Source organism: Cetorhinus maximus, chromosome 24, assembly GCF_964194155.1.
Source record: "Cetorhinus maximus chromosome 24, sCetMax3.hap1.1, whole genome shotgun sequence".
Taxonomy (NCBI): Eukaryota; Metazoa; Chordata; class Chondrichthyes; order Lamniformes; family Cetorhinidae; genus Cetorhinus; species Cetorhinus maximus.
The window spans coordinates 23,968,623-23,981,079 of NC_135902.1; the positions used below are offsets into that span (position 1 = coordinate 23,968,623).

Genomic DNA, 12,457 nt, shown 5'->3' on the forward strand with positions numbered 1-12,457 from the left:
TTTCACCGAGTTGGGATGACTTGGGAGCCTTTTAAAAATTGCAGGCCAGTCCCGATTCCGGGATTCCCGATCCCACTCCCAGGCTGTCTGATTTTCAGGAGAGTCTTGAAAGGGTGTGGTCTGATTCCTGTCAAATGCACGCATTCCATTTATGGCCCTCATGCCCTCAATGCCCACTTCTGCCCTTCCTCCCGTCCCCCATGGCCCCTCATACATTGTATAGAACCAATGAACCTATATTGACAGTAGGATGGGTTAATAAAAAGCTTTAAAAACATAATTCATTCATAACTTGCTACTATATTTTTTAAAAGTAACTTCACTAGAAGGCAATAAAAGTGTCAGTCATCCAGACCCTTTAAAGCATCAATAACAAAAACAGCAAGCCCTTGAAACCACTTAACCCTGTGTAAATAAACAATGTGAAATTGACCTCAGAAATCAAAGAGCCCAAGCTATGGTTTCCCTGGGGCCTCCGTGTTTCAATATGAGTAATGGTTGTCAGGGCTCTCATTATGTATGCTTGGCTGAGAGCCCAGACAACCTCCAATCATAACCATCTTTCTTTATGCTAGGCATGACTCCAACCAATGGAGAGCTTTCTCCCTGATTCTTATTGACTCCAGTTTTGCTAGGGCTCCTTCATGCCACACTCAGCCAAATGCTGCCATGATGTCAAGGACAGTCACTCTCAACTCATCCCCTAAGTTCAGCTCTTCTGTCCATGATTGGAGCAAGACTGTAATGAGGTCAGGAGCTGAATGGCCCTGGCAGAACCCAAACTGAGCAAAAGTGTCACGTTATTGCGGAATAAGTGCCACTTGATAGCACTGCCATCGACACCTTTCATCTCTTTGCTGATAATCGAGAGTGGACTGATGAGGTGGTAATTGGCCAGGTTGGATTTATCCTGCTACTTGTGTACAGGACATACCTGGGCAATTCTCCACGTTACTGGATAGATGCCAGTTTTTTAGCTGTACTGGAGCAGTTTGGCTAGGGGCATGGCTACTTCTGGAGCACAGGTCTTCATTGCTATTGCCGGAATGTTATCAAGGCCCATAGCCTTTGTAGAATCTAGTGCCTGCAGCCCTTTCTTGGTATCGTGTGGAGTGAATCGAATTGGCTGAAAACTAGCATCCATGATGCTGGGGATCTCTGGAGGAGGCCAAGATGGATCATTCACTCAGCATTCACTCAGATTGTTGCAAATGCTTCAGCCTTGTCTTTTGCATTGATGTGCTGCGCTCCCCCATCATTAAGGATGGGGATATTTGTGGACCCTCCTCCTCCAGTTAGTTGTTTAATTGTCCACCACCATTCACAGCTGGATGTGGCAGGACTGCAGAGCTTAGATCTGGTCCACTGGTTGTGGGATTGCTTAGCTCTGTCTATCACATGCTGCTTTTGCTATTTGGCATGCAAGTAGTCATGTGTTGTGGTTTCACTGGGTTGACAGCTCATTTTCAGATATGCCTGATGCTGCTCCTGGCATGCCCTCCTGTACAAGATCCTTTGCCTCCTGTGATGGCTGACTATTTCTTCCTCAAGCTCAAAATTTCTTTGCTCAGTCGTTGAGCTAATGCTTGGTGTGGATCTCAAAGAGCTCAGGTCCTACATGTTATACATGCGACCAGATGAGCAACAGCATCTGCTAAATGTGAGTTTATTTTTTGGGTAACATTCACCTGTCCAAACTATCCTTGTAAAATAATCTTCCTTGTACGCTGACAAGACCCCAATACTGATGACATGGAGTTCCACAGGGTAAGAATAAGTTAGAGGGTTCAGTATGATGTGAACACTGAGGACCACAGGAAGGGGTGAGGACCACAAGAAGGGGAAGTAAGATAGATGATTTGAAGCTGAGAAGAGAGGAGAAGAGAAAAAGGTTCAGAGAAATGTTGAGCAGAATTGCACTACCAAAATAAAGAGACCAGAATGGGAAAGAGAGAGATTGACATTTAGTAGGATTCAGCTGAAGAGGAATAGAAATGCAAAGAATTGTAAAATAAATTGTAATTGTAAAGTAGTTCCCTGGTGCATTTGCCATGGCAGCATCACAGCCAATCAGATGCGACTTGCCAACCAATCAGCACCTTTTTCCCATACAGTTTAATTGTTGCCCCCTTTGTAATTTGGTATTTTTGCATCAGTCCTGATGAGTGCAAGATGAAAAGCTTCAACAGCATGACTTTTTTCAGCAATTCTCAAGTTCTGTACTACTAAATGACTAATTGTAGAATTGTACCATGTTCTGACACTCTTGTGTGCTCTGCTTGTTTTCCTAGATGTACGGTCCTATATGGGACACCAACAATGTACCTTGACATGATGGGCCAGAATGACTTCTCTGCTTTTGACCTCTCAACACTGGAAGCAGGTAAGATGAAAGCTCCTGTATTTGAAAGGGAAGATATTTTGCCCCTTTCTCTTTTCAGGAACACAGTGTATTGCATGTATATTGGGGTTGGCCATTGGGTAGTTTGCTTTTAGACCTCTGACCCCTGTCCTTGAATGGGGGTGTAGAGCTATGTACTACAACCCACATGTGGGATTTTTCAATGCAGCTCGGACTGATGAGGCAGAAGACTTTGTATGTTGGCAGCAAGGATTAGATGTGAAATGAGTTGTGCAGTCTCAACCAGTACAAAACTAGCAAATTACAATATTGCACAAAGACAAACAGGTGGCTATTGAGTAAAATGTAAAAATTCTCAGATAGAGCAAAGGGGGGTGATCTGAGTTGCCCTAAGTTCTGCTATTGCTAAATATGGGAAGCCTTCTCATCTAACATTGACACCCAGTAGTAGAGAGTCCTAATGGACTCAAATTTGGAGGGGCTGGGGAGGAACTGAGGGAAACGGTATACCTTTTCATCGATGCCCTGACGATCAGTCTTGTGTAAGTGGCCAGTGGAAGTTGACAGAACCTCAAGGGAGCCTCACCATTGCACAGGCTCTGCCCCAACTACCTGTCCAATGTTGTACTCAATCGGGAGCTGATTCTGATTGTGCCATGTCTGCTCGACTCATCCATTATTGGGCACTCTCCATATCAGATAAACTCCAACTGTTTTTCTACTTGGATTAATGTCAAATTTTTGTTTAAAGAACAATGAGTTACTGAGTAACATTGTGAGTCAGTTGGATTAACATCAATGAAGATACAGTCAGGAACATTGTGTAATGTGGTGAGAGGAGTTACTGAGTAACATTGTGGGAAAGCTGGAACAACATCAGTAGAGAAACAGTAGTAATACGGAGAAGAAGAGTTGCGGAGTGACAGTTTGACTGCTGTGTTGTGAACTGTGAGGTGGATAGTGATAGGTGACTTCAAGGACATAAACAGGCTGGTGGAATGGGTAGACATGTGGCAGATAAATATAATGCGGAGAAGTATGAAGTGATAGCAAGAACAAGGAGAGACAATATAAACGAAAAGGTACAGTTCTAAGGGGATTCAGGTACAGAGAGACCTCGGGGTACATGTGCACAAATCATTGTAAGTGGCAGGTCAGGTTGAGAAAATCGTTAAAAAGGCTTTAGGTATCCTGGGTTTTATCATAAAAGGCATGGAGTACAAAAGCAAAGGAATTATGATGAACCTTATAAAACACAGGCTCAACCTCAAATGGAGTACTGTGGACCTACTTTAGAAAGGATGTGAAAGGTTGGAAAGGTGCAGAAAAGATTGAGGAATGGTTCCGGGACGAAGGGCTTCAGTTACCTGGATAGATTGGAGAAGCTGGGACTGTGCTCTGGCAGAAGAAAAGGCTGAGAGGAGATTTGATGGAGCTGCTTAAAATCATGAGGGGGCTATACAGAGTAGATAGGAAGCAACTGTTCCCATTGGCAGAAAGGTCAAGAACTTGTGGACAGTGATTTAAGGCGATTGGTGAAAGAACCAAAGGAGGTACAAAAGTTTTTTTTAAATCAGCGAGTGGTTAGAATCTGGAATGCACTGCCTGAGAGTGCAATAGATGCAGATTCAATAGTGATTTTCAAAAGGGAATTGGATAAGTACTTGAACAGAAAAAAAATTGCAGGCCTCTGGGACAGGGGGAATGGGACTAGTTGAGTTGCTCTTGCACAGAGCCAGCATGGACACGACAGGCTGAATGACCTCATTCTTTGCTATAAGGATTCTGTGATTAACATCAGGGGAGATACAGATACATCAGAGGGATAGGGGAGGGGGTTACTAGGTGACAGTGTGAGGAAACTGGATCTCAGCACCAGGGATCTGTGTAAGATATTGATTTCATTATCGAGCACAAAACCCTGATCCAGATTTAAAAATTCCAGGGCCATAAGGATCCTCAAGTTCTAGAGAGCAAGAATCGAGAATTTGTGCTTCGCTAGAAGTGGCACCATGAGGACCCATGCTCTCGATGCCACTGGGACCCATCAGCATGTAAACCAGGGTTATTTGTGTCTGCCCTCAAGTGCTGCTTTGGGCTGCATTGGAGTGCTACAGTTGGAGTTTGGTAAGAGAGGGGCTTTTAAGGGTTAATTTCTATCAAGTCTAATTTCTTTCTTTAATTTAGCAACAAACTGAAAGCCGCTCCTTGGGTTGAGGGAAGGTGAGTTTTGGTCCAGGTTTAGAACAGGAGTTATGCAGGCTATGCTTGGAGCTGCAGCTAGTAAATTCGTTAACTGGCATTAACAGGTTTTCAGAAGCTAGATTCAGACAGCATAAAAGCAAGCCTTCTACAGTGAATGTAGAATGAATGTTTGCATTGCATAAGTTATATATTCCTTTTTGGTGCAAAAACACAACAGGATAAGCAGCCCAGCCATGGGCTAACAAAAGAAATTAAGCATAGGATGAGATCCAAACAGGAGTCATAGAGGACAGAATTTTATGGTTGACATGCGGGTGGCGGAGCCTGCACATTAGCGCTTAAAATGCCGCGTGCTGATGTCGGGCGAGTGTCCCGACATCAGTGCGCAGCATCGCGATATTTAGCTGGGCAGGCGCGCAATGAAGCGCAACGCGTGCCCGCCATTAATTAAAGACCTTGTTAAAGCCCTTAACTTGGCAATCGACGCTGATTTTGAGGAGCCCGTGCGATCTTCACCTCGGCGCACGGGCCCAACGGGCAGGCGGGTGACTGATTTTTTAACAAACCTCATCTACGGGCGGGATATGTGGGCTCAGAGGGGTTGTTAATGTTTTATCTGAAGTATTTATTGCTGAAAGTGTTTTAATCTTGCCTGTGTGATTGTTAGCAGCTCAGATCGATTTCCAATAGCTTTCTAGATTAGGGAATGTTTCATTATCTGCGTCGGAGCGACGTTTGTTGTTTATTTTGGTGGCAATAAAGTCCACATTTCTGACCATGGCTGAGGGTGTTTCCTTTGTGCTGCATTTGTATGATTCACAGACATCTCATGAGTGTTTGAGTGGACATTGGTGTTTCTGTACTAAGCCCTTAGTTGCAGCTGATGAGGTGGAAGATGTAGCACCTAAGTGCCACGTGTGGAAGTGCCAGGCAATGCTGCTCCTGCTGATCCATGTGTGTGGAGCTAGCTGAAGGTTCGTTGGATTAAAGTGTCCCGGGTGTCCCTGTCTCCTTGGGGTAGTAGCGGGTCGGCGTGCTGCCCCTCATCATTGCCCTGTGCTTCCTCATCCTCTGAGCCACTGCTGGATTCATCATGTGCAGCCTCATCCAGGGCGTCAAGGTCTTCATCGTCAACTGCATCCCCCCTTTCCAGCGCAAGATTGTGCAGAGCGCAGCATGCTACCACTATCACAGAGACACAATCTGGGGGGTACTGGAGTGCGGCCCCTGAGCGGTCCAGGCAACGGAAGCACTTTGAAGCTTCAGCTCACCAGTCTGCAGACAGTAATCTTTATTGGGCCTGCAGCTTTCCGGAGGCCTCCATTTAGCCTGGGGGTATGGGTTCTGACATCTCCACTGGAGGCAGCTCCTCTGAGGAGGAAGGGAGGGATAGAATAAGGAGGAGGCCAGGAGTGGACAATCAGCCTCCAGGGGAGCCACCTTTGGGAAGCCAGGCGCAGGCACAAGGGGTGCAGGGCCAAGAGGTTGTCCAAGGTGGAAGGGGCCGCAGAAGACGCCACTATCCTGCTGCCAGGGTTTACAGGCGGCGAAGCAGCTACCTCAATATGACTGAGGTGCAGTGCCGAAGGAGGCTCCGACTGTCAAGGGGGACAGTGAACTATATCTGTCAGATGATTGGCCCTGAGATCTCCCCTAACTGTGTGGGTGGACACCCCATGCCAGTGGCTCTGAAGCTCAGTCGCCCTCCACTTCTATGCATCTGGCTCCTCCCAGGGCTCGGTGGGTGATCTTTGCGGTGTCTCCCAATCAGCTGTCCACACTTGTGTCAAGTAGGTTACAGATATTCTGTTCAGATGGGCATTGACCTTCATCCACTTCCGCTGTGACCAGGCAAGTCAGGCACAGCGAGCCAGAGGCTTCGCGGCCATTGCTGGCTTTCCCCGCGTCCAGGGTGCAATAGACTGTACACATGTGGCCATCAAGGCGCCAGCAGGTGAGGCCGGTGCCTTCGTCAACAGGAAGGGCTTCCACTCCATGAACGTGCAGATAGTGTGTGATCACAGGATGCAGATTCTACAAGTCTGTGCAAGGTACCCAGACAGCCCCCACAACACCTACATCCTCAGACACTCCCAGGTGCCGGGGCTCTTCAGTGCTCCGACTCGGCTGGATGGTTGGCTGCTGGGTGACTAGGGTTATCCCCTCAGAAGGTGGCTCATGACGCTTCTCCATCATCCCAGAACAGAAGCTGAGCAGCGCTACAATAGGAGCCAGGGCACCACAAGGGCTGTGATGGAGAGAGACATCGGTCTGCTCATAATGCGCTTCCGGTGCCTGGACCGCTCAGAGGGCGCACTCCAGTACCCCCCAGATCCCGTGTCTCTGATAGTGGTAGCTGCGCTCTGCACAATCTTGCGCTGGAAAGGGGGGATGCAGTTGACGATGAAGACCTTGACGCCCTGGATGAGGCTGCACATGATGAATCCAGCAGTGGCTCAGAGGATGAGGAAGCATAGGGCGATGATGAGGGGCAGCACGCCGACCCGCTACTACACCAAGGAGGCAGGGACACCCGGGACACTTTAATCCAACAAACCTTCAGCTAGCTCCACACACATTGGTCAGCAGGACCAGCATTGCCTGGCGCTTCCACACGTGGCACTTAGGTGCTTCATCTTCCACCTGTTCAGCTGCAACTAAGGGCTTCGTACAGAAATATCAATGTCCACTCAAACACTCATGAGATGTCTGTGAATCATACAAATGCAGCACAAAGGAAACATCCTCAGCCATGGTCAGAAATGTGGACTTTTTTGCCACCAAAATAAACAACAAACGTCGCTCCGACGCAGATAATGAAACATTCCCTATTCTAAGGCCAACACAAAATCACCAATGACATACCCGTTGAATGCCTAACATGCCTTATGCTTACGTTTGCGGATGCTACGTCTAGGTGCCGCCCCATCGCTCGGAGTGGCTTGTGAGACAGCCTGCTGACTCTGCTGTCCTGTTGGCATCGATGACCTTGGCGGGCGTCCTCTGGCCCGTGGAGCCTGTGATGGCCCCGCCTGGGAGGGAGTGGCCAGTTCCAGAACTGGCACCTCTCCAGTTGTCGCAGCCTCAACGGATGCAACGGTCACTGGCAGAGGGGCGGAGGAGCTGCTGCCCTCATCCGGAGTGCCCTGAGAGGAGCTCACAGCGACGACAGGCAGCTGCTGCACCGACATGAGGTCACATTGGACCTCCCTGTTCACCGCAGATGCATGGGTACCGAGCGCCGACACTCGGTGCCCAGAACATCTCCCACATTGCGAATGACCACCTGTGGCCATTAGCGCTGTGAGGGCTTGCAGGTCAGAGCGTAACCCAATCAGAAGATTCTCAATCCGATTGAAGCCCCTCTCCATGAGAGTCGTCAATCTCTCAGCGGAGGAAGCCTGAAGCTCTGTCCTGAGGTTCATGCCTTCACGTGCACTCTGCCTGGACTCCTCCACCATAGAGACCAAGTGAAGCACACCCTCATGCAACCCTGCCAGATGCTCCTGCGTACCCTACCGCTTGTCCTGCAGTTGCTGCATGGCTGACATCCCCAGAGGCACATCATCACAGCCGGACTTAGCATGTACCTGGTCCCCCGCAGTCCTCTGGCTGCGGGCACCATTGGCACTCTCTGTCCGTGCCATCTCCTCCAGCAATTGTGAAGTGCCCTCTCCACTAGTGCCCCAGGACACTAGCTGACGTCCTAATCCCCACTGATGTGGTAGTCACTGCGCTGGTGCCTGGCTGGCTGAAATGATGTGATGCAAGTTGCAAGTGATGCCCCTCAGGTGTGGAGGGGAGGCTCTGGTCTTGTTCATGGGCCGTGCGATGGTGATGCTGAAATTAACAACAAGGACAGTGCATTAGTTAGCGTTCAGTCAGTAACACCATTCATCCCTTTCCCCTCAGGCTCATAATGCGCTCAACCTTCAAGAACCTAAGGAGACCAACATTGGTGGGGTGGTAAATAGTCAAGAGGAGGCCCAAACATTACACGCGCATACAGACAGGCTGGTCAGATGGCTTAAGGAATGCCACATGGAATGTTATGTGGATAAGTGTGCGGTTAAGCACTTGGGCAAGACAAACAAGGTACGGGAATACATGAGTAATGGTAAGACTGTGGAAAGTCACGATGATTACAGGGACCTTGCTGGGCAGACCCGTTAAGGTAGCAGAACAGGAACATAAGGCATGGTGGCATTTATTAAAGTTGAGTGCCATGAGTTTGACAGGTGAGGTGCTGAGGACCTTTTGGACAGAGTAATGTGGGACGCACTGGCTGAAAGGGTGGTGGAGGTACAAACCTTCCTAAGATGCAATAAGTCTTTGGATGTGCAGCAGCGATGCCATGGCATGTTAGGCCATGGGGATAGTGGTCACAAATGGGATAAGGCGACTTTGGAAGGTGCTAGAGATGCGCATCCTCAAGGGGCCGAGGGACCTTTGTGTATGACCCACCCGTCTGACTGTATCAGTCTGTGAATGAGCAGTGTTGCTGCATTAACGATTGCAGCAACCATCGGTGCTTTGGATGGTGGGGAGACAGAGTGGATGAGACTGTGGCCCTCAAATACCTGGCCGCTGCACCCCAGCCTCGCCGACACCTGCCGACCTGGCCGCCTGCCTCCTCCCCAGCTCCATGGCCTGCTCCTCATAGGTAGTGAGGCGCTGCAGCACGGTGTGCCCACGACCAGTCCACAAACACTCCTGGCTATTGTTCTCTGTTTTTGCCTGCAGACCAGAGAAGAGGATTTATTGGGGCAGATCGCTCATGTACTCTGCACACGCACGCTGCACCCCAACCACAGTGACCCATCTGAGGCCTCCAGTGGCTCCTGTCCACACTACTGGTGATCAGTCCCCAGAAGATGGTACGGCTGGTCCCAACCTCCTCCCCCAACGGCCACCAATGACATATTCGGCGTCCATCACTTTGAATAACACACGGGTCTTAGCGCCCATGGCAAGGAGGCGCAACTAGGTGCGGCGCCAAGGCCAGCAGATGGCTCTTGGCCACGACACCTTGAGGCTCCTGTTCAACCATCTCACCACCATCAATAAGACATGTGTTGGAGTTCTGAGTATGTGTCTCGCTGCCTCCCCTGCAGGTTGCTCCCAGACTACTCAAATACGACAAACACCAACATATGCTGCAGGGAGAACCCATCTTCTCCTTAACCACTAAGGTTGATGTAAGCGTGGTCACTATCTGTTTGCCCACCCAGCGTGCGCCAAATGCCCAATGCAGTAACGACACTAAAACGTGGGGTGGCGCTGGGAGGGCCTCAAAGGCTAAGGCTACCTGCTGGGTAAAATGGTCAAGGCCGACATGGTACTCACCCTTCCAGAGCGCAGCAAACCATTGAATCGTTTGCGGCACTGCGTTCCTGTGAGCCACACAACATCTTGAGAGCTCACAGCCTCGGCCACCTCCTGCCACGCCTGCCTGGTCATGTGGGGGGCCCTCCTCCTCCCATCCTCCAGAAACAAAACCTCCTGACAATTTGACACGTCTTTGAGGAGGGCAGCAAGGCAGGCATCGGAGAACCGAGGGGCACATTAGCTCCCTGCTGGCCTATCCTGCAGGCTGCCCCCCTCCTCCTCCTCTGCCCTGACCTCCTCTGGAGCCCAGACTCTGGCCATGGTGAACAGCCTAAAGGAGGCTGCCTGGCCTTTCTTTATACATTGGTTATATATTGGTTCCCCATTGGAACTGGCGGTCTGAACACGCCCGCCGCAGATTTGAATTTCCCGCTGAACATGGGAGTCTGAACGCGCAAAATGGCAGCGCGGCCTGTTTTGCCGGCAGTGATCGGCTCTACGCTCGCCGCCGATTGGGTTGGGCCCACCCGCCCAACCAACATAAAATTCAGCCCATAAAGTTGCTAGAAAAAGTAGCAAGCCTGAGGGTTAGGAGCAGTTTAGAATCAGCAAAGGCGGACCAAGCAATTGATTGAGGTGAAGATAGAGTATGACAGTAAACTTACAAGGAACATAAAAGCGGACTGTAAAAGCTTCAAGAAGTATGTAAAAAGAAAAAGATTAATGAAGACAAATGTAGGTCCTGCAGTCTGAAATGGGAGAATTTATAATAGAGAACAAGGAAACGGCAGAGCACTTAAACAACTACTTTAGTTCTGTCTTCGGAGGAAGACACAAATAACTTGCCAGAAATACTAGGGAACCAAGGGTCTAGTGACAAGGAGGAATTGAAGGAAATTAATATTACTAAAACAATAGTGCTGGAGAACTAAAAGCTGATAAATCCCCAGGGCCCGATAATCTACATCCCAGGGTACTAAAGGAGGTGGCCATGGAAATAATAGATGTGTTGGTTTTTATCTTCCAACATTCTGTAGATTCTGGAACAGTCTCTGCAGATTGGAGGGAGGCAAATGTAACCCCACTATTTAAAAAAGGAGGGAGGAAGAAAAGAGCAGAATTACAAACCAGTTAGCCTGACATTAATATTAGGGAAAATACTGGAGTCAATGTAAAGGATGTGATAACTGGACACTTAGAAAATCAACGGGAATAGACAAAGTCAACATGGATTTATGAAAGGGAAACTGCATTTGACAAACCTACTGGAGCATTTTATGAGGATGTAACTAGCAGAATGGATAAGGGAGAACCAGTGGATGTGGTGCATTTGGATTTTCAAAAAGATTTAAGTCCCACATAAGTAGTTAGTGTGTAAAATTAAAGCACATGGGATTGGGGGTAATATATTGGCATGGGTTGAGAATTGGTTAACAGACAGGAAACAGAGAGCTGGAATAAATGGGTCTTTTTCAGAGTGGCAGGTGGTAACTAGTGGGGTACCGCAGGGATCAGTGCTGGGGCCCCAGCTAATCACAATATATATCAATGATTTGGATAAGGCAACCAAATGTAATATTTCCAGGATTGCTGATGACATGAAACTTGATGGGAATGTGAGCAATGAGGAGGGTGTTAAGAGGCTTCAAGACAATTTAGACAGGTTGAGTGAGTGGGCAAATACATGGCAGATGCAGTATAACATGGATAAGTGTGAAGTTATCCACTTTGGTAGGAAAAACATAATGGCAGAGTATTATTTAAATGATGATAGGTTGGGAAATGTTGATGTACAAAGGGACCTGGGTGTCCTTGTACACCAATCACTGAAAGCAAGCATGCAGGTGCAGAAAGCAGTTAAGAAGGCAAATGGTATGTTGGCCTTCATTGTGAGAGGACTTGAATACAGGAGTAAGGGTGTCTTACTGCAGCTGTACAGGGCCTTGGTGAGCCCACACCTGGATTATTGTGTGCAGTTTTGGTGGCCTTACCTAAGAAAGGATATACTTGCCATAGAGGAAGTGCAGCGAAGATTCACCAGACTGATTTCTGGGATGGCAGGAATGTCGTATGAGGAGAGATTGGGCCGACTAGGCCTGCATTCATTGGAATTTAGAGGAATGAGAGCGGATCAATTGAAACACATAAAATTCTGACAGGGATGGTCAGACTAGTTGCAGGGATGATGTTTCTTCTGCCTGGGGGGGTCTAGAACAAGGGGTCATAGTCTCAGGATACTGTAGGGGTAGGCCATTTAGGACTGAGATGAGGAGAAACTTCTTCACTCAGAGGGTGGTGAACCTATGGGGCAGGATTTTACCGTCGGCGAGCGGGGGCGGGGCCCACTCACTGGTGCGTAAAATGATGTGGAACGACATCGGGTGGAACCCCCAACGTCACCGCACCCCATTTAAATTTTCAGCAAGGCGGGGGCGCAGCAAAATCAGCTGCGGGCCCGCTGACCTGTCAATGGCCAATTGAGGCCATTGACAGGATCAATTAAGTAATTAAAGGACCTGCCCGTCCAACCTTAAAGTTGGCGAGTCGGCCAGGAACCCCGGC

The 12,457-nt window shown here is 48.7% G+C and overlaps 1 protein-coding gene across 1 annotated transcript in view; it reads left to right on the forward strand.

Annotated features, from left to right (window-relative positions):
• acsf2 (acyl-CoA synthetase family member 2) overlaps positions 1-12,457 on the forward strand; it is a 267,757-nt gene that overhangs the window by 126,294 nt on the left and 129,006 nt on the right. The window contains exon 9 of the mRNA XM_078570862.1: positions 2,292-2,383. Coding sequence (XP_078426988.1) covers positions 2,292-2,383 — 92 coding nt within the window. The remainder of the gene's footprint in view (positions 1-2,291; positions 2,384-12,457) is intronic.